This window comes from Cheilinus undulatus, linkage group 15, assembly GCF_018320785.1.
Source record: "Cheilinus undulatus linkage group 15, ASM1832078v1, whole genome shotgun sequence".
NCBI classification, from domain to species: domain Eukaryota; kingdom Metazoa; phylum Chordata; class Actinopteri; order Labriformes; family Labridae; genus Cheilinus; species Cheilinus undulatus.
The window spans coordinates 14,970,765-14,993,118 of NC_054879.1; the positions used below are offsets into that span (position 1 = coordinate 14,970,765).

Consider the following 22,354-nt stretch of genomic DNA (forward strand, 5'->3'; position numbering starts at 1 on the left):
CTATTTGGCCAATAATGTCAGACTTCATGGCTGAACCATGACCTGCACAAAATGCCAGAAGAGAGTGAAAGAAAAACTGAGGCAACCTTTAAAGGAACATATTTTCCCAACAATAATTGTTAGCACACTTTTAAGCTCTTAAAGGAGGGGAATTTTTGCAAGGAGGCTTACACCAATGTCACTGATCCAACACACATTTGTAACATTAAAAAAAAATCACATCTGTGGAGGGCCAATTCACAGGGCTTTTCAGTGGTCCTGCTATTTCTGTGGGTATAACATCCATAAAAATATATTGAAATTTAAAGAATGTCTCTAAAATTATTCACAATCAGAGCAACATTTGTCACTATATTTTAATTTTATTAGCATGTGAGTCATTCTAGATAACCGAATGCATTATCTCAATTATCTCAGTTATTGCAGCTTTAGTTTTTCTTCTAATGATATTGAACAGTTAAAAAAGGGACATTAATGAATGAAGCTATAACTGTTTACTTGGCAGAGCCAGCTCTTCAAGATATTCTTCACCTTTACTCAGGCGTAAAGTGGACAACAGCACTGTGACGTCACACGCTTATTCATGTTTTGAATGGCCCCAGTTTAGCATGTTTGCCATCACCATGAACTCAGAAGTGACCATATTTGGACAAATGGGAGGGTATTGCAGAGGCAAGGACAACTTTAGAAAGTTGAGGCTTTATTTCGACGTCAAAACACTTAATCAATTCAGGGAACCAAGCAAATGCTTCCAATATGAGCAAAAAAACAAACAAACAAAAAAAAAAGTGAGTTAATAAACAAGTCCCTAATGCATCAATGACAAACCCTAACTTACTAACACTAAAAAGAAAGATTGATCACCAAAACCATAAAATGACATTATAGACATAAAACAAACAGGGATTGTAAGTAATTTGAGCACTCATTCGAAATGAAACCAGAAAAATATCAACAATCAATAAACACCAAATATTGGACTTAAACTGGGAAGAGTCAAAATGTTTATAATCATGTTTTTTGTGCTTTATTTGTAAAATAAGTACATAACTTACCTATCCAATGCTGTCAGACTTGGATAAAGACGCTGAACAATTAGTAGCACACTATATTATTTCTTGAAAGAGTTAGATGTGTTTGATTTGTCAATTTTATGTTGATATATAAAGCTTGCTGTTAATTCCACAATATTTGGTCGTCTTTGAAGTCACATCTGGTTTTGGTCTGATCAATTTGACACATGAAACATGAGCATCACAATCTTTCCACCGTGTTGTCGTCATTCATTGATTGACTGATGGAAACAGGACAACAATGTTATTGACACTGATAAAAGTCAAATGTTACCACTGTTACATGTCTTGTACTGACACCTGCTGTTTAGTAGCTCTTACTACATCTGTTAGCGCTCACTGCACTTTAAAATTTAAAGGTTTCAATCATTCATTTATATATTAAACCTGTAATTTTCAGATGTTATTAAGAGCATGCACTCATTTACAATAATGCCAGTACTACAATAGATAGAGGAAGCTGCATATATTGTGATGTGCTCATATTGTTAACACTTGAATACTGAGTTTTTTAATGCTAAGCCAAATTTAAGGTCACAAGATTGTCTTATCTCTTATCTCCGTTTCATCAGGAGCCTGCATGCAACAATGCTATTAGACAACATTTGTATAGATCCACTACTCAAATACCATGATGACCAATGATGCCCAGCTCAGTTGTTAAACATCTGGTTTGGAGGCTTCAGGTCGATCATCAGTTAGGCTGTTAGTTCTGCTCTGTGAGCCCACAGACGTCTCTTTACTCTTGGATGTATTCTCGCTCTGAGAGCGGTTCTGTTTCTCTCTCTCCAAGGCTTTCTCCATCTCTGTGTAGTAATCCAGAGCCTTCCTCACTGGGTTGATTATGTGTTGCTGCAGAGAAATTGATATGGGGAGTTATTAAACCTAAATCTTTATTTTGGGAGTTACTTCCCACATTTCTCAGAGCATTTTATGGATGTTTGGATCTTTTAGAGTTATTTACTTCAAGGCAGGGGAAGAGATTGGCCAGCTCGATGAAGAGAGGCAGAAGAACAAATCTGATGAAGCCGGTTTGAGATGAAGGTTTGGTTACTTTGTCCCGATCCATGAAGGGGGTCACTGGAAGACCTTCCAGCTTCTCCATGTCACTCTATGGAAGATGGAAAAAAACAGCAGGAAGTAAAAAAAAACAAAAAAAACAACTCTGGCTCTAACAGAGTTAATTGTCATAAAATGTTCAAATGAACCTGGATACACTTAAATCAGGATGTTTCAACTTGTTTTAAAAGAATTTGAATTAGTTGGACAAAAGAGGAATTTAGTAAGACTATGGAGTAAAAGAGAACAAGGCTTTTGAAAAAAATGGATATAATAATCCTGCCATAGCAAGTTGTTTATTGTGAGTTGGCTGTACATTGACTAATAATAAGAATTATATTTCTGATAACTATTTACCTTCCTGTCTTTATTTCATCATTTCTTTCTATACTTTAGTTATTTGTTAGTTTATGTAGTTTGCTGCAGCACTATGATGTTTTATTTTCAGAGGTGTCAAGTAACTAAGTAAAAACACTTCATTACTTTACTTAAGTAGAACTTTTGGGTATCTATACTTTACAGGAGTAATTATTTTTCAGCCTACTTTTTACTTCTACTCCTTACATTTTCAAGCAATTACCTGTACTTTCTACTCCTTACATTTTAAAAATAGCCTCGTTACTGCTATTTCATTTCAGCTTGTTTTCATTCAGGCTTGGCATCGTTAAAAAGACACAAATAAAAAACCCCAAAACCTATCCAGATAAATTGTGCCATCTGGATAGAGTGAATTTGATTGTGGTTGGATGAGAAGTATAAACATAATACCATTCTGACATCCTAATGTATGTATTTGCATTGTACTAAAATGTGTTCATTTTCAATGGGCATAAATACGGCTGAAACAGATGCATCCCAAATTTCAACATTAATATTTTAATATAACATTATAGGTGATATACAGGTGGGGTAGTGCACTATAGAATGGAATGGAATGGAATGGAATGGTAGAATGGAATTGGCCCCTGTGGCATGGTCTAAGCTTTTGTCCTTAATAGATTTTTTTTTCCCCTTCACATTACTTTTACATTTATACTTTGAGTGGTTTTGAAACCAGTACTTTTATACTTTTACTTGAGTAAAAAGCTTGAGTTGATACTTCAACTTCTACAGAAGTCTTTTTAAACCCTAGTATCTATGCTTCTACCTGAGTAATGAATGTGAATACTTTCGACACCTCTGTTTATTTTCAAAGGTTCTACCCTTCTGAAGCACTTTAGATAATTGGTAGCCCAGATGGATGTTGGAATATTTGAAACAGTCTTTCTGGCATAACAGATTGGCTAAAATAAATAAATAAATAAATAAATAAATAAAAAATTAAATCACACATGATCAGAGGGTCATTGTACGAATGTTCTGTCAGTCTTGTTCATTATGGGCCAGTCAGAGCAAAGAAGCATAAGACACAGTGGGCATGCATATGCTATAGCTTTATTGATACACCATTGGCAGCCATTGCTACCAGCTTGCACAACCAAACCCTTCCTGTAACTAACATTTTGTTCTCCTCAAATAATGCTGATTGGTCCAGTCCACTCTCAGACCTGGTACAATTGTTTCAGATTGCTTTTGCAATGGAAATTGTTGTGTTAAGTCCTCAATAAAGACTACAGTTGAGCTTCATATACTGTGTGTTTACTTTAGTATATTTCGGGAACACAAACAACAGCATACAGCCTCCTATACTTGGAGTTACAGCTTTTGTTTACCTCCCCCTCCGTGTAACCGGAACTACTCTTTTCTGTCCTGCGCAGTGATACATCAGGTAGGGTCAACATATAACACCACAGAAATATTGCTTTGCATATCCATATCTTAGGACATCAGAGGGCAGCATATCTAACAAAATTAAAAGGAGTCTCCTTCACACTGTCCAATGATTTGCAATGTTTCAGATTTGAGCTTTGCAAGATGGAGCTGCCTGATGACAGACATGGAATCTGGACAATCAATCTGCTTTGCAGGGTTAACAAATACAAGAAGATTTAGTTACCTGGTTGTAGAATTCCTGCAGCAGACAGTCTAACCAGGGTTCAGCCACCTCCATGGGCCGAGCCTCGTTGGATATGTCGCTCACTTTGATCAAAATCATCATCAACTGAACAAAAACAAACAAAGAAAAAGAACACAACTGCATAATATTTTCCCATTTTTTCAGTGCCCTTAACATCACTCAGTGTTTATATAATATCCTATCCTAAATTATTAAAGAAATGTAGTGAATATAACTCCAAATCTGACCATTTTACTCTCATTGCATAGAGTCACATTAATTTCTAAATGTGTCTGTTGGTTATGTTGTTACAGCATCTGCTCCCTTATTTAACTCCCCTCCTACCACGTCTCTGTGGTCCTTGTTGGTGAAGTCAAAAGTTGGCAGGATGGACTTGAACTTGTTGAGGATCTCGTTGTGTCTTGTCATGTCAGTGGCCAGAATGCATCTGTAATCACACCAGCACAGAAATCCTTGTTATACACTGTTCAGCTTAATGCATGAACATCAGACAAAAATTTTAAAGGCTTACTCACTTGATGATCCCCTCTCTGATCCGTTTGTACTGATCCATGGAGACATTTCTGAAGATGTTGCTCTCTGACTACAAAGCAGAAAAGTGCCCCTTTTTATCTCTGATTGCCAGGTTAAAACTTTTGTATTCAAGAGTTAGTGTTCATTTTGTCTTCTACCCTTACCTTTTCCAGAATCTCAAAAGCCACGGCACAGTGATGGTTCTCCAGGGGAGAGATGTCATTGTAGCGGAGGGCGAGCTCAGTCCGAGCATTGATCTAAAATATCACGATCATGCATTAGTTTACTATTGAAGCCCTAAGTGGACATACACATACATCCATTCATTTTATATAGTAATTTTTCCATTAAAAAATTGTAATTTTTGTTGATCTTTCAAGATCTTAATGTAGGCCACATTTGCACAGAAACGATCACTTCAACATGTGGTTGCATAGGAAGCAAGTTTTGTTAACTTCTGTTGTATAACAACAGAAATTTGACCTGTTGAAATTATAAAATCCACCTAATTGTGTGAAAAAAACAAATTAAAAATAAGAAGATATCGTGCAAGAATACAATTCCGTAGATAGGAGAAAGAGAGCCAATTCTTAAATAGGCATAACTACTGCCACATCAGGGGTTTGTCAACCACTCTTTTGAATCCTCAAGCTCCTTTTATTTGGTCATTGATTGTTTTTTTTATGTTTGTTTGTTTGTTTGTTTGTTTGTTTCAGTCAAAACAGCTTTGTCTATACTGTAAACATGGCCATTGTATCATGAAAATTGCAAAGCTAACTAGGGCTGTAAGCAGCACTGAAGGGCCCTTGTATCACTTCTGGGTGTTTGCAACCCATGCAGTGTAAGAAGAAGCAGAGAAGCCATGTAAATCCTCCAGGACTTTCATTAACTCAAAAATATGTTGTACTTTGTATATGAGGTAGTACTGGCCATTAACACTAGGTGACAGTATGGCATAGCAAGGCGCTCATATTTAGATGTCATCTGGGCAGGACTTAACCTGACACGCCAGATAGGAAATAGGAAACGTTTGAATAGGAACAGGAAACGTTTGAGAAAAGGCAGAGGCTTTGAAATAAGCTCAGAGTGTGATTGGATGAATGTTCTATCACATCTCTATGGGCCAATAAGAGCAACAAAACACGTGATGTAGCTACTATCGAGCTGTGCGTGCGCAGCTAGTGAGGAATAGTGCGAAACATGGCGACTATAGACATGTAAGTACTCGACTTTTGTCGTTTTTGAAAAGAAAACAACTCACTGTTGTTTTTAGTTCTTCTTTTAATGAAGAAATGTTGTCAAGTTCTGATAAAACTAGTGCTTTAGCAGCATCCACGCTAATCTCTTCCTCCATAACTGCACCAGCTCTTGCTGCTGCTTGTTTACGTCAGGACTCTGCTGCCCCTGAAAGTACTGCCCCTTGTCGCTGATTGGTCCTGTCACTTTCTAATTGGGCCCAAACGGTTCAGATGGGAGCTTTGCAAGATGGATTCACCAGTGAAAAACAAGGAAACGGGCGAATCCATCTGCTTTGCAAGGTTAGGCAGGACTGATATGTATAATCATATAAAATTCAATGGAGGTGGGAGATTTTATGTAAGTGGTGTAAATGGCTTCTTGCAAAAGGTGGCACTACAGCAAAATTTTGAAATTAACCTTTGAATGTGTAGAGGAGCAGACCTTGACCATATGTGTGACATTTGAAGCAAATCATTTGTTTCATAAGAGAGTCATGCCACCTTCCTGTGAAACTGGTGAGATAGCAAAATTCCCACCATAGCCAGTGAGATATCCTTTATTATGACATGTCAGCATTGTGGACAATTATCAAGGACTTAAGTTGGAAAATCTACGTTTGAGAGGTTTAACTCAGTTAAAGGAAAGAAGAAATTGCCTAATTGTGTCACTTCCTGTTGCCACTAGGGTGTGCTACAGCAAAATAATGAAATTAACCTTTGAATGTGTAGAGGGGCAGACCTTGATCATATATGGGAAAGTTAAAGCAAATCAGATAAAATTTATGCCAACTTCCTGTGAAAATGGCGAAGTTTCATCTGGGGGACAATTTTGGAGAAGGTTTAAAGAGTTTTTGGACACTAAATATAAGACATCTTCATACATACAAAAGGTGGGCTTTGTAGATCAGTTACAAATTCCTCACAACTGTCAATGCCTAAACATCAATATCACTGATTTGTTTAAATTATAACAGGCCTTGAAGTTATGGATAATTATTGTAATGGTTGCTTTGTTTAACCAGTAGTAGTTAATGCTGGCCTTCTTCTAGGTGTTGCAACATCAAAATAAAGAAACTAAACTTAATTTTTTTGTGCTTGATGTGTTATTAAGACATTTCTTCATTAATCTTCATTGAATCAATGATATGGCTTACTGTGGGGTAGAGTGTATGTATGTAAAGAGAATCTAATCCGCAAGCATACAGTATATTTGCAAGAAATCTGCTGTTATATCAGTTCCAAATTAACAGTTTTGATGGAAACTCTCTCTCAAAAAAAAACAAAAACAAACAAACAAACAAAAAAAACCCAAAGAAAACAAAACAAAATAAAAAGCACAGAGGACCCTTCTTACCTGATAGGCATTGTTGTATCCTGTGTGGTCGAGGTCGTGGCAGACAGCAGAGGTCAACATGATGAGCAGGTCGATGCTGTCCATCTCACTCCTGAGGTCAGTGAGCCAGATCAAACCATACATCTGACCAGAGGAGAGGAAAACAGACCAGATCAGATCAGGATAGGTAAAAGCGCAATATCATGGTACAATGTACGTTCAAAAGCTCCTCTAGTTTGAAAGAAGGAGTCTCTTGTACTCCACAGGTGGAGGTCAGTGTTCTAAGACAGGTCCAGGATTTGCCTGTAAGAAATAATCCATTGAAACATTTTTATACACTTATTGAATTGTATTGTTTTGATTTAATAAGTTGTGCCACATAGCTGTTCGAGAGAGGCAGTATTATACACAGACTATGCATAACACTGCATGGCTCTGATCAGTTTGTTGTAAGATTGTGAGCATATTGAATAGAAATTAAGCTTTTATACGTCTGTAAGTAATGTTATCAAGCTGCAGAGGTACACAGTATGGGCCGTTAACTTCGCTTTGTATGGCATTAGACACCAAACATTCAAAGGCTGGGCCTTTTTATGCCTTCATTATAGAGTTGGACAGTGCAGAGAGTTGGAAACAGCAATATAAGAGCAAGGACATGCAGGAAGGAAGTGTCAGGTTTGACTGGAACCCAGGCCACCCACAGGCATGGGTTACAACCTAACCACTAGGCCATCTGCACCCCATTACAGAGCTTTAATGTGACCACCATGGTCTTTATACAGTCTATGGCTTCAATGGTTCTCTTTCTTAAATTTTATACAAGGACCCAGCAGTAATCCACAATAAGCAAGCTTGTGTTAACATTGGCAAAGGGGAACATCCTCTGTTTAATAGGGAGAAACGTTGCACTGATCCAGATTGATGGCCACCTGCATCTACTTGGTGGGGTTCAAAAGGCTACAAAGGGAAATACATCATGGATGTATTCACAAAAAAATCAACCTTACCTGTTGCTACGTATTTCCTCCGATTGGAGTCACCTCTAATCCTTGAGGACCAAAAGTCCGTCACCAATTATCCATCATGGCATAATTGCATGGTTTAACAAAAACAGACTCAAGTGGACCGAACATTATTTGCCCACTGTTTCACGTACACTCACCATCTGTGTGACACAGAAGCAGTGCTTGAAGTTGTGGAAAGGGATGTTGTTGTATCGTCGATAGACCTCAAACAGGAACTGTTGCAGCACTTCAGGCTCAATGTTGAAGGTGCCGATGAAATCTAAATCTGTGTACATGACCTGCAGTAGCACCATGATCTCTGCATCCTCCCACTGCCTTAAAACACATAAAACACACAAAATACAAAACTGCAAGGATTTGTGATGTATTATTTCAATGTAAATAACAGGATCAGGTCTTATATCTTTTGCAATCTAGGGCAAGATTATAACCCTAATGTAAACCCATACCATCAGAGATGTAGGCCATTAACTAAGCAAGGATAACAAGCTGGATGGTCCCCCTTCTCTTTGGTCCACAGGTTTCTAAATAGAATTTCAAATCTTGATTCATCTGACCACAGAACAGTTTTCCATTTTGCCTGGCCTGTTTTTGGATCATGATCAAGACAATGATTTCTGGAAGTTTCCCTGAGCCCCTGCAGTCATTTCAGGTACAGAATCATGCCTGTTTTAATGCAGTGGTCACCTGAGGGCCAAAGATCACAAGCATCCAATTTTGACTTTCAGCCTTATCCCTTGCTCACAGAGATTTCTGCTGATTCCCTGAATCTTTAAACAATATTATGTATTGTAGATGGTGGAATATTCAAAGTCTTCGCAATTTTACGTTAAGGAACATTTTTCTGAATTTTTTTTCTGGACGAAGTTTTTTGCAGATGGGTGAACCTCTGCGTATCTTTTCTTTTGAGAGACTCTGCTTCTCTAAAATGCTCCATTTATACCCAGTCACGTTACTGACCTGTTGCCAGTTATCCTAAATAGTTCATTAGTTAGGCTAATTAGTAGCACAATGCTCCTTCAGCTGTTTCTCATTCGCACCACTTACTTGTCCATCCTTTTGTTGCCCTGTCCCTACTTTTAAGATGTGTTGCTGCCATCAAATTCAGAATGAGCCATTTTTTCATGAAATGGTAAAGTGTCTCAGTTTCAGCATCTGATGTTCTACTGTAACAAAAACAGTTTCATGAAATCTGCAATAATCCCATCTTTTTTGGAATTGGGGTTATATGTTACTATACTCGCAATGATTTGAATACATGAAACATAAGGGCCTTGCTATCATGATGAAGAAACTCAGGCCTACAGTACATCATGTCATTTATCAACATGCATCAGGTTACATCAGGGTCTAGCTTTCTACCCTTTTTTCTGTTTTGGAACAATAAGACATGCAGTTTTGTTTGTCCACCCAGATCTGATTACATCGGCATTTTCCTATCTTCTTGAAAGTCATTAGAAATTTTACATAAAATTTGTGGCTCCATTCAAAATGAAGATTAGTACAAAAAAGCATTAAAATAAAGGGCAACTTTGCTGTATTGTGCTTTTATTTTGAAAGAAAATAAGAGACTGTCCAGGTCTTTTATTTGACTCCCAACCACCTTAGATTAGCATGAGCCCAAAAAGCTGCCCGTCCTTTATTTACAATATCTTTTCCAGGATCATGTTCCAGTTATTGGTGTGTAACCTGTGCTTATCAACAACACAGTGGGTTTGCTTAAAAGCTTTGGGACCAATAAATGATGGCACAGCCTTATAGAAAGCACAGCTCACCAAAAGCCACTTCAGACATGGTGTACTGATTAAGCCTATTATGAAGAGCTTCTTTTGATTAGTGGGCCCTCTGTGGACCTTTTCATATTGAAATGAGAGTGTTGATCAGAAGAAAGGCTGACGGCTCACATCCTCTTTAGATACGCATCAGAGGTGCTTGTTGGACACGACCGTCATTAACCAACTGCCTGCTCACCAAAGAAACAAGTGCACTGGTTGTTTTTTTCACTCCTAGAGCTATGACTGAATTATAACATCAGATTTCTACTGACTAAACTCACCAGTTATCAAAGGTTGGAGTCTTTAGATACTGACGCACTTCCTCTGACACCTCTAGGGAGCTGCAAAGGTGACAAAACATGCATTTTTGATGAAAAGATGCTCAGAAGAATGATGAATGTTTTTTTGTTTTTGGTGAATTTTCATGTGAACGTGCCTCATTTGAAGGAACTTTTCCCGTACATGCTCACACTCCTTCCTGGTTTTATGCAGAGATCTTTTGTGGTAAAATGGTGATGGTTTATGTGTTCCCTCTGATAGATCTTTATACAATCCCAGCCAGCTCAGATGCTCCACACTCTTTTAAACAGAGAAGACAAATATAAAGTTGGAGATTAGAGAAACAAATTACAACAAATCCTGAGATCCAAAGGTCAATTCAAACCTCTGAAATTAATAAAATCTTAAATTAACTTCATCATAACTGCCTTGGTAAAATGGTTGCTTCTCTTGAAAATATGCCTCCTGGACATTTTACAAACCCCAAGTCCAAAAGTTGGGACGCTGTCTAAGTGAGAATAAAATCAGAATATAGGGATTGCAAATCCATTAACATATTCAATCAAATGGCAAACAAAGACAAGATAGTTAAGATTTCATTTTTGGTCAAAATGATAAACTTCAAGACTTTTTTTTGGGAAATAAACATGCTTTCTGAATTAAATGATTGTAGCACATTCCCAAAAAAGTTAGGACACAGGCAAGAAAAGACTGTAAAAGTGGCAGGATGCTCATAAAGACCTGGAATATTCCCCAGGTTCATTAGTAACAGGTGTTACCATGATTAGGTATGAAAGGAGCACTCCCCAAAGTTTCTTCAAAGTTCTCCACTTTGTTAATGACTGCATGGACAAATAGTGCAACAGTTTATGCAAGAAATTTATACATTTCATCATCTACAGTCCATAAAGTCATCAAAAGATTCAGAGAGTCGGGAGAAGTCTATGCACATAATGGCAAGGCTGAAAACAAACATTTGAATGGCTGTGACTTTCAATCACTCAGGTGGGGCTGCGTTAAAAAACATCATTCTGAAATTGATTTTATAACATGGACTCAAGAACATTTCTGAAAACTACTGTCAGTTTACACTGTACACCACCGCATCTACATCTGCAAGTGCAAGTGGAGGCTCAACCATGCAAAGAGAAAGCCAGATATCAAAAATCACACAGAAGTTCTCTGGACCAGCTTATTTGAGATGGACTGACCTAAAGTGGACAAGTATGATGTGGTCTGATGAGTCTTCATATCAAATTGTTTTTTAAATAATGGCTGGGCTAAGAGGAAAAAGGACCATCCAGGTTGTTATTAATGGCGAGTTAAAAAGCCAGCATCTGTGATGGTGCCTGGGTGTATTAATGTTAATGGCATGGGTCACTTGCTCATCTGTGAAGGCACCAATAACACTGGGAGGTACATACAGGTTTTTGGAGCAGTGTATGCATCCATCCCAAAGACAAATTTTTCAGAGACGTCCCTGCTTAGTTCAGTGAGACAATGCCAAGACACATTCTGAGGAGTTACAACAGCACGGCTTCACAATGAAAGAGTGGGGGTACTAGACTGACCTGCACACAGTCTAGACCTGTCTGCCATGAAAATGAATGGTGTATTATTGTCCCATTAAGTCCCATTCTGTTGAGGAACTTAAGATGAACATGAAGCAAGCACGGGAAAGAATCTCACTTTCAGAACTGAGTTTATAAATGACTTAAAAACCAATTAATAGTGCTAAGTATTTACTAATGCTTAATAATATGATGCTGTGATAGTGTTAGCTGAATTTTTTTAGGGTTTTCTGTGATGATTTCTTTCCATTTCATATTTTATTATCACATCAATAAGTTCTTTTTCAGTACCTCTAGTTTCTCTCTGAATGAATCCACCTGTTTCTTCATCTCATACACGACTGCAGGAGTCTCACCAGCTTCAATCAGGATCTTCTTCTCCAGGCCCTGCAGTCTGAGATCACACAACATTACTTAGGTTGAGCTATTGAACATTTATCTACATATTTGAAGGACCTCTCTGACCTTTTCTCCATGGCTGAGAGGTCAAATCCGAGTGCACCAGCAAGCTCGGCACCTGAAATGATCACAGAAGAGGAAGACTGTCAACGTTTTTTAAAAATAAATCCGGTAGCAATGTTTCTTCTTGTTGATAAATTAAAAAATACCTAACGGCTCACTGTTGCAGTCTGCAGCCACCACCTCCAGCTTGTAGCATGAGTTTGGGCCGTTTGGTTCGAGGTTCTGGGAGATGTTGATGATGCTGCCTTTGGGGTTGTATAGCTTCAGGATGTCGTGGGGTCCGGCTTCAGCTGCAGCACGGAACAGATCTGGAAAAAAAGGGTCATTTTACTGAGTGCAACCTAAAAAGCTCTGCAAAGAAAACACTTGAGGGATCCCTTAATTGCTCAGGTAAAGGTCTCAGGTATCATTTAATAAAATGTCTTTAAAATGATGCATAAAGATGTAACTAACTGTTTTTTTTTCCCAAATAAATCCTTTTAAGGATATAAAAAAAAACTACAGGAAAGAACTGCAGATGATTAGAATTGTTCCTCATTTATCAATGTTATTGTTTATGTATTACCAAGATTTAAGATGGCAGGATTACAAAATTAAAGGAATATCACTGACGAATGAGATTTCACATAATTTGGCAGCCCCCAAAAGCTCTAAGCCGTTTAGAAGTTAAAGACCAGGGACGTGCAAAGACATTTTGAGGGGCAGGGGCTCAAGTGAGAAAAAGGACACTTCCCTTCATAAAAATGTTCAAAGAAAGTGAAATATATTAGCTCACCTCTGACTTAACCAATCACCAATTTATTTCAGTACCCTCACATTAAGTTGACGAATACTCAACAGATTTGTACAAAATAAATCGATCACACAAAGACAATGTCTTCTTTAGTATTCACTGGGTTGATCACAGGAGTAAGCAAGAACAAAATAGGCTATGACACCATGTGCATGTTTTCTATGCTACTAGTCTCTAGTAAATATTTAGAATAAATGACTGTAGCTACTAGGGAGAGGGACATGGTGAATTAACAGTTTTCAAGAAAAAAATGCACTAATAATTTGTTTATTTTTGCACAAGATGATAAATTATTAGAATTATTCTGGTTTAATTAAAATTTTAAAAGTACTTCAAAATAAACAATCTTCACAGTGAACTGAAAAAGACTGTTCTCTACGTAAATGAGCAAACAAACCTACCCTCTAAACTGCAATCAGGCCAATGATTAGTTGCAACAATAAGGCTTAGTGCATCTGCACTCCTCTACTGCTCACTGTATTTTACTGGGAAAAACCCCAGCAGAAGTACTGAAAATCACCGCAAAAATATTATTGACAAAATGGAAATGACATTGTGCTGGAGACATGATAAAAATGTAAATTAGCTGAGTTTCTTTAGCTTTGCAACATAATATAGAATTTCCTTATACTAATGATCCATAGTAGCTCCTAGTAGAAGAAATAGTTCTTAGAGGAGGAGCCATACAGTCAAAATGATGCAGTAGCTGTTTCAGACAGGACTCTACAGGTTAAAACATTGTGATTTCATGTTCTGGTTAATTTAGAGATTTTGGTCTATTTTGCATCCATGTCTTCTTTCACTCTAAAAGAAAGAAAACTTCCAAAAACACACATTTAGGAGTGTTTTAGTTTGACTGCCCTCTAAAAAATAACGTTCAATCATGAATCAAAATACTGTATTGGGCAAAAAAAAAGTTACAAAAAATAAAGAATAAAAGATAATCACCAAAGTCAGTGTTCCAGCTTGTCAACAAGTCAGGTCAGGTACAGAAGCTCCTAGAATATTCTGTGTGATTTTTTACAGCAGCATTAATTGGTATGTGATCAACACATTGTTGCTGTTTCTGGGTATCATTGTTCTGTTGTCTCTGTCTTTTCAGTTGCTTTGTTCTTGTTGCTAACTATGTCAAAGCACTTTGTAAACCCTTGTCTTTAAAAGTGCTCTATAAAAAAAGTTATTATTACCTCTGCCAGGGAGGTTATGTGATCAGCTGGGTTTGTTAGTTTATTAACATCATAACTCAAAAACTTATGAATGGATTTTGATGAAATTTTCAGGAAATGTCAGAAATGGCATAAGGAAGAACTGATTAGATTTTGGGAGTGATCCGGATCACCGTCTGGATCCAGGAATTTTTTACAGGATTCTTTACTATTGGGAGACAGGGCTAATGGCGGAGGTCTGCGCTCTCCGAGTGCTTTTCTAGTTATTATTTTTAACACTGGCATCTAAAGGGTTAATTTAAAAGAAAATCGTAATACTCATCAGATGACCGCCCCTCAATACATGAAATGAGAAAACTTTTTTTGAAAAAAAAAAAAAGTTTAATAATAACTTTATTACAATTTAACCTACTTCATAAAAATGTGTTCTTGTCCTTATTTGTGCCAATAAACCAGCAGAAGTCCCAGGACTCTAAGGGGCAAAACATAGAAGTGGTGGTATTGTGACTGACCCATATTGGCAAATCCAATGAATATAAAATGGATCGGATAACAATGATGCCTATAGTAGAAAATTAGTCTGTATCATAATGGCATGTCATATAACTTAATAAAAAAATGAAAAAAAAAAAAGCTCTCATTTCTTATCAGACTGCCACAAAGAATGCACAACCCTTCTAATCAGTAAATATAAACTCTGCTGCTGCTGTTCTCATTTCTTCTACATAATTTTGCTGCCTTCCTGACCTTAGTTGACATCCATGTAAGCAGAGGTGACAAGTTGAGGATCTGTCAGTGGCAGCTGTAGCTTCATCTGTAGCTTAGGCAACCTCCGCTACACTTGGACAGTTCATTCAGCAGCTTGTGTAATAACTGATCCATGCATTTGGTTATTTACTTAACTATTAAAGCTGTTAGAATAGAATCCAGCCATTTAATTAACTTGCAAGTCAAATAAAAATAAGCTTCTATGATGCTTAGTCTTATTTTTACAGTATATTTCACTTGTTTGTATCATTGGTAAATTATGAAAAAGCTAAATGACTGTGGTAAAAACTAATGGAAACATATATTTTTAAAATGCTTAAATTAATTCTTAAAAACCTGAAATGCACATGAGGATGTGTTTATGTATGTAACCATGTGAGAGGTGTATATTATTTGCTTTTTCTGTTGTAAATAAACTTAAAAAAGGAACTTTATTTTGTTTTCCTACCTTTGACATCCTGCGCAGGACAGTCCACTGGGAACTCAGCCTGCTCCGGTTTTCCATTCACTGTGAAGTAGATGATCTTTGTTTCCATGTCATGAATTCAGATCCACTGACTGTGCTGTGTTCGCACTGTTGATCTGTATGGGTTGTCTGCTTCACCTCATTATTGTAATGCTAAACACTCAACCTCCTTGTCATGGGCCTTCCCACCTCCTCCACTGCTCCTCCTTCTCTTTCCATCTTTAGCCCTGCGTTCCTGCTTATTCAAGGAAAAATATCAACAGGGGATCTCTACCTCTCTCCGCAACAGCAGACTGGTATTAATAAGTCATTTATCTTTTTTTTTTTTTTTTTAATTTATTGATACCTTTGAACACAGCACACTTTCTGGTGTAAAGCTATGATTTTATAGCCTTTACCATCATCACTGAGCACAGTTTATGTTTGAAACTCAGGAAAGGCCTGTTTCATACAGATGCCTGTCCTAAACCATTGCAGGGTATTTTCATACACTAACCTAGATTCAACAAATGGCCATGAAGTGTGAAAGTATACAGATTTCAGAGTAAATACCGAGAAAAAAGTTAAATATATTAAAAAATGGTCTCATAAATTAGAGAATACTAGCCATTAATATGTCCGAATGCATTTTACCGTACCAATATGACAGAAAAAGGTGTCCAGATTTATTTTAAAGTGGCGCAAATATGCCAAGTTAATGTGCACTTTTCTGTCATTGTCACTGTTGGAGTCCTCCTGTCCTCTAGGGTGCGCTGTGGGAAGCTCACGTCTGTAGATACAGTCACGCTCACCTCCCTGGAGTGCTTCCTCGGTTGTCAGCACATGGGCAGGCAGAGAGGGATACCAACGTGGTTTTGCACCGTTGGTTATTTTCGTTTAACACTTCATGCCTGGCCTTTTAAAATATAAAAATGACTGAAAGTAAAGCTGAATCGGCTTCTAAGCCGGCTAAAGAACTGCTAGCTTTAAATCCCAAACAAGAGTCTGAGTTTAAGAAGAAGGTTCAAGAGGCGAAGAAGAACAAATCTAAAAAGGTAAGATGAGCTCTTGGCCCCGACAGAGGGATATTTTTATTATTTCATCTTTTATAAAGCAAGATATTTACATATCAATTGAAAGTAGTACACGATGTTACTCTATTTTGTAAGCCATCATATTTTGTGACCAAACGTCGATCAAAATGATCAGTTTAACACGGATGCAGATGCTAACTTTTCACTCCTGTTCAAACTATCATGAACATGTGAAGTTACTGTAATAGGTAACCCTTTGATATGTTTTTAAGTATGAGCAGTCTTACTCTTGATAACTACATTATTATGATTAATGTGAAGTAGTTCATCAAAGCAGGATCGACGCATTTTGCAACGTGCTAATCGTAGTGCGGGTGTTGCGGTCCCAGTAGTGACCGTGTAAACTAGCAACCTCAACCCGATAGCCTCCGCACTTGTAATAGTCAGTGTTCCAGACGGGAGGTGTCCGATCGAACTAATGCCTCTAAATTTAGTCTCTTGGTTATTATAACGTTAAAAATACATCACAAATGTATTCATTGAGAGAAAGTGAGCAAAGAGACATCTGTTAGGATAGTCTTAGTACCTAAAACACAACGCATAAGTCGTCAGGTAACATGGTCACAGTTTGAACTGTAACAGCGGCCGTTGGAGTGTGCCATGTCAGTTTTACCGTCTGTACTTTGTCTAATAGAATTGAAAAAAGGGTTCCTTATCCAGTATACCATCTTTTTAACGATTATTAAATCATCATCCATCCGGACTGTTCTAAGGCTGTCCACAGTTCTGATCCTTTACAAAATCTTTTAGAACCATATATTTGTATTATTTTATATTATTTCAGGTATGGATGGTGTAAAAAGCTACATTAGCTTTATTTTTATAAAACATATACTCAGTTGACAGGTGCATTAAAAATAGAAAAAAAAAATAGAAAAAAACTTTGCTCACTGTAAAAATTCCTTTTATAAGTTGGCAACATGCATTTGAGCAATCTGGATTATGTTTAGGAGATCATGATAAGAAGTTACACAGGATATTGTGGCATACTACTAATGCATTCGTATAAGCCATGTGAATGTCTCCTGAAGACGATTTGATTCAAATCTCAATTCACAGGATATGATTTGATTCACTGGCGATTCATTAAAAGACAGGACAGTTGAAATTGATGGCCAAAAACTTTTACTTTAACAAAATAAAGGGGAAGCAAGATTATTTCATAAAAATGTACGTTTTTATTTATAAAATAGACTAAGTGTCAGGCCTCCTGTGCAAACATTATGACATCATGTTTATAAAATTAGCCTAAGTTTTCATCACAGGTAAGCCAAGGTGTCTCACTTTGACAGTTTAGAGACAAATATTAAAATGAGATTTTAATGCTACATACATCTTTGTCCTTATGCACTTGTAACTTCCCTGATTTTATTAATCTTGATACCTGTAAAAACAAAATATGAAATCTGTCGAAGCACAAATTAAACCTAATTTAATAATGAAGGGAGATTTGATTAGACAGAGCTTTGTGTCTGCAGTGCAGGAGAATAATGGGCTATAATAATATAAAAAAAAAAACAGTAAAACAAAAACAGCTTTCTCATAGCTGTACAGTGCAACATATATGTTGCATATGCTACGAGAAAATTTGAGTTTATTTCATCTTGTAGCACCAGTGTGATGAGAGTAGTAGAGAGAATTATGTTTGTGTTGGTGTGTGTGTGACAGGCACTTTACTTCATCTGTCTAAGGCTTCGGACTCGAGATTTGAGACTCGTTCCCACTCTTTTATTTTGTATTTGTGGGAAATACATTGGGCTCCACAGACTGATGCACTGAGACCTTTGACATTAAGATTGGTTAACCGATCCAGATCGTTTTTCTATACACCACTATTTGGAGTTAAAACATTACAGGTGTCATTTCATCATTATTAGAACAATATTAATGTTTAAAAATCAGGTATCATGACACCCCTGCTATCTTTAACTTGTTAACCGATTTCCTGCTATGTTCAATAAATTCTTTGCAAAGTTCTTAATCCTTTTGTTTCATCGTCCGCTTCCAAAAAGTGCAAACATGCACCAGATTGGACCAGACTGCAGTGTGGAAAATATTGAGGTCAAGGTAAAATTGAAGAAACCAAATGAGATTCCGCCATTGATGACTGATTGGTGACACCTTTTTACAAAGGGATAAACAGACAGACAGATAAAGGGAATGAATAAATAGTAGAAGTTAACATTCATAACAGCAGAAGAAAATGGCAAAAATATAAGATATAGAACAAAAGACCTTATGCGAGAAAATAAGAACATCTTAAGTCAGGACATTTAGAGTGATAGCCACACATTTAATGCTTTTTAAATATGATATGTAACAAAACTGCATTTTCAGAGTACATTGAGGGGTAATTAATACTTCACTGTTCATAGCTTGGGATTTTTTTCAACCTTATTTAACTTTGTCTGATTCTTTTTTATAGGGCATTACTTTGACTCCAGGGGTGATTTACGTCGGCCACCTCCCACTAGGACTGTTTGAACCTCAGCTCAAATCTTACTTCGAGCAGTTTGGGAAAGTCCAGAGGCTACGGCTGTCCAGAAGTAAAAAGGTACCACAGATATAAACTTAAATCGAAGACTTGTTTGACAAAATACAATATCTCAGAGCTTTACGCAGTTATTTTAACCGATTGGTGATATTAACTGAGCAGGCTAAAAGGACAACCACCATCTGTGGTTTGATAAAGTCAACAAGAGTTGTTTGTGTTGAAGTGATTACTCTGGTAGGCTCAGACTGAAAATGGTCTCAGGTGTGACAGTGATCTGGGGTCAGATAACTGAGCCTAAATTATTTTGGCACGTTAAGCTTATCGCCTGCTTACCTGTTGGCAAGGTGATAAAACCCATGTGCCGACAATAACTACAGTAAACATTTGACATCATAAAAGCATGAAATACCATGACTTTTACGATGAAATTGACATGTTTGATATTAAATATACAATCCTGATCTATCTCTTATCTTTATGCTTTAGACAGGAGGAAGTAAAGGATATGCATTTGTTGAGTTTGACTGTGATGAAGTGGCCAAAATAGTTGCAGAGACCATGAACAATTATCTCATGGGAGAAAGGCTCATCAAATGTGAGTATTCATCTTCTTCTACAGCTTTCTTGGCAGTATAATTCTTCTGTGCTAACAAGTACATAAAATCATCTTACATTTAAGTAGCTTCAAACCTAGAAAAACAGCTCAATAGAGCTTTTACAGTAGGAAGTAAAGACCATAGAACACTAGGAGCCCCAAAATCAACAAAGTTGGGATTATATGCAAAACACTGAAACACTGTATCTAATTAAATATGACTGACAAAAAGACTACATATCAAATGTTTAAACCAAGGAATATTATTTTGGGTGGGTGGGGGGGTTGTAAACCTAGTATGATGGCAGCAACATCTTTCAAAAACTTGGGACAGGGTCATGTCTAACAACACTGTAAGAATTTGGTAACTAACAGGACACTTTTTTATTTTGAAAGCTGAATATCATCTCTTTCTTGGTTGCATTAGGTTTTAGCTGTTAAACAGTTCAGGGCCTCTGTTGTCCTATATTGTGCTTCATAATGCTCAAAATGCTTTAAGTGTGTTATTTTTTGCATTTTCTTACTGAAATAAGCAAGGATAAGAAAAATTGTCCATTCCAAAGCCTTATTTATAGTTCTACATTTTATGTCATAGCATTCCCAGTTTTTTCCATCCTTTAGTTGATCAAAGATAAAACTTAACTCAAAGTTAATTTCAATAATAGACTCTACATTGTCTCCTGCTTTTCTCCAGGTCATGTAGTCCCACCAGAGAAAGTCCATGAGAAGCTTTTTGTTGGCTCTCAGAGAGAATTCCGCAAACCTTCATATCCAGCTGTGGAGCGCTACAACAAGAAACGTACAGCAGAGCAGATTGAAAAAATGAAAAACAAACTGCTGAAGAAAGAATCAAAGCTCAGAAAAAGACTAGCAGCACATGGCATTGACTACGACTTCCCTGGATTTGTGAGTTTCACACATTTGACTCAACATCTTCATTATTTTCTAAATGCCTTTTCCGTAAAATTTGGGTATCCCAAAGGGGGCTTTGTCTTCTGCTCTGCAAATCTATAAGCTGGGATAGTAATTGACACATGCATTTAATTTTAAATGAGACAATAACTGGAATCAAACCAGCAATATGTACTGTAATATATCAGATGTGTTTTTTCCAGGCTTCCCAGGTACCCCCGAAGAAAAAATCCTCAGATACCATGAATGAATCTACATGTAGTGATGTAAGTAAAACTGTCATAATTTTACATTTATCTGGGGCACAGACTGAAAATGACAACAGGTGCATCAGTGATCTGAGGTCAGATAACTGTGCCTACAGAACCGTGGTGCGTTAAGCTTATTGCGTGTGTCTCTTTGTGGCTGCGTGATAAAACCCATGTACCTACAGACTGATTTAAAGCTACTGAGAGTCATGAAAATACTTAAGATGATGAATAAACAACATGAGGCACTAGTTGGCCTTGTGGTTAGGTTGTGCACTCCATGTGCAGGGGCTGTAGTCCTCTGTGGGCCGCCCAGGCTCAACTCACAGTAATGTCATCGTGTCACTGCTCATTTTATCATAAATAATAAGGAGTCCTGTCTGTAATACCTGTGTCTGTGTTGTACTCATTCTTCTCTGGTTCCAGGACACCACACCATTATGCACCCCATCCGTCCTGGAGAGGAGGAAGTCCATGGTGGTCGACGATGATGAGGATGATGAGATCATCATTAAGTTGCCCACTGCAGAGGAAGATGAAGAGTCCTCAGAGGAAGAGGAGGAGGCAGACAGTGAGAGTGAAGAAGAGTCTGAGTCAGAGGGAGAGGAACCCTCAGAGGATGCTGAGAAGGAGTGAGAGGCTTGGACTTTTGATTGTGGACTTACTGTGGCACTCGGACTGTCAGAGAGCAGACACACACATCAGGATCATGTGTGGTCTTTTATTTGAGTCACATGATCACTTTGAACTGTGTTCAGATCGCCCTTTATGTGGAAAACCCCACAATTAAAGAAGAAGAAGCAGCTCTTTGAAAAGACTGTAACTGTAATGTTGGTATCACATTGGTCTTTGCTGATGATGTTTCTTGTAAATCATCTCGATGAACTTAATTATGAAAGGCTGTTTTGTCTTTGTGTAGGCCAGACGTGTATTTCAATCTCTGTCATGCTAGAGGCAAAGACTTCACACTGTTATGCATTGCTTTATAACCACAGTTAAAAGAAACTGTGGTTAAATTTGTAAAATATGATCTTTAAAAATAAATATCAGAACCTTTCTGTAGTATTTTCTCCAAGAAATCCTATTAAGTTGATTTGTTCCCACATTTTTATTATCCCGTTTTTATGTCACAAGAAACTAAAGGGGTAGTTAGAAAAAATCGACTAAATCTCAAGGTTTCAGGAAGGCCCTGTTTCTTTGCATTTTGGCTCACTGTTATTTCATGGAAAACTTCTGGAAAGTCAGACCTGTTTGATAAATAAGTAACATCTTTACTTTCTTAAATAGAGGAAGGCTGTTGTAGCTGATGTGAAAAAGTTCTCATTCAGTGAGAATTTTGAATATTGTCTTGAGAAGTGAGGCTTTTTGTTGTCTTTACTAAATACAGAAGGTGATAGTTCTCACCCAGTTAAAATGATGCATCAATATTTTACTCTTTATTTTAAGTTAAAGAATCTTTTTCACTTAAGGCTGTAAAATGAGTGAAGGAATTTA

At 37.2% G+C, this 22,354-nt stretch overlaps 2 protein-coding genes and 2 non-coding genes across 4 annotated transcripts; 3 read left to right on the forward strand and 1 right to left on the reverse strand.

Annotated features, from left to right (window-relative positions):
* Positions 1-1,733: 1,733 nt before the first annotated feature.
* On the reverse strand, positions 1,734-15,608 carry LOC121522619 (high affinity cGMP-specific 3',5'-cyclic phosphodiesterase 9A). Its single transcript, XM_041807167.1, has 14 exons — positions 15,521-15,608; positions 12,492-12,653; positions 12,349-12,400; positions 12,175-12,277; positions 10,470-10,612; positions 10,315-10,374; positions 8,396-8,573; positions 7,255-7,377; positions 4,827-4,919; positions 4,665-4,732; positions 4,474-4,576; positions 4,129-4,233; positions 2,038-2,184; positions 1,734-1,925 (listed from the first exon to the last, which is right to left on the reverse strand). The coding sequence occupies exons 1-14, from the start codon at positions 15,606-15,608 to the stop codon at positions 1,734-1,736; spliced, it is 1,617 nt and encodes a 538-aa protein (XP_041663101.1).
* Positions 15,609-16,361: 753 nt separating this feature from the next.
* nifk (nucleolar protein interacting with the FHA domain of MKI67) lies at positions 16,362-21,921 on the forward strand. The gene is made up of 6 exons (XM_041807342.1): positions 16,362-16,572; positions 19,037-19,165; positions 19,592-19,700; positions 20,395-20,606; positions 20,816-20,878; positions 21,287-21,921. Exons 1-6 carry the CDS (start codon positions 16,450-16,452, stop codon positions 21,494-21,496), a joined length of 846 nt encoding a protein of 281 aa, XP_041663276.1. The 5' UTR covers positions 16,362-16,449; the 3' UTR covers positions 21,497-21,921.
* LOC121523140 lies at positions 19,346-19,475 on the forward strand. Its single transcript, XR_005993028.1, has one exon. It is a non-coding gene; the product is annotated as a small nucleolar RNA ACA64 (small nucleolar RNA).
* LOC121523141 lies at positions 20,917-21,047 on the forward strand. The gene has a single exon (XR_005993029.1). It is a non-coding gene; the product is annotated as a small nucleolar RNA ACA64 (small nucleolar RNA).
* Positions 21,922-22,354: the final 433 nt, after the last annotated feature.

What these genes read in the sequence shown, in the direction of transcription:
- LOC121522619 (XM_041807167.1), bottom strand. Translation starts at nt 15,608, where the DNA reads ATGGAAACAAAGATCATCTACTTCACAGTGAATGGAAAACCGGAGCAG. An exon ending in CATTCAGAGAGAAACTAGAG is followed by an intron (nt 10,613 to 12,174) that starts GTACTGAAAAAG and finishes TCTGTTTAAAAG; the next exon opens with AGTGTGGAGCATCTGAGCTG. An exon ending in TGCAGGAATTCTACAACCAG is followed by an intron (nt 2,185 to 4,128) that starts GTAACTAAATCT and finishes CATCTTCCATAG; the next exon opens with AGTGACATGGAGAAGCTGGA.
- nifk (XM_041807342.1), top strand. Translation starts at nt 16,450, where the DNA reads ATGACTGAAAGTAAAGCTGAATCGGCTTCTAAGCCGGCTAAAGAACTG. An exon ending in GGCTGTCCAGAAGTAAAAAG is followed by an intron (nt 19,166 to 19,591) that starts GTACCACAGATA and finishes TTTATGCTTTAG; the next exon opens with ACAGGAGGAAGTAAAGGATA. An exon ending in ATGAATCTACATGTAGTGAT is followed by an intron (nt 20,879 to 21,286) that starts GTAAGTAAAACT and finishes CTCTGGTTCCAG; the next exon opens with GACACCACACCATTATGCAC.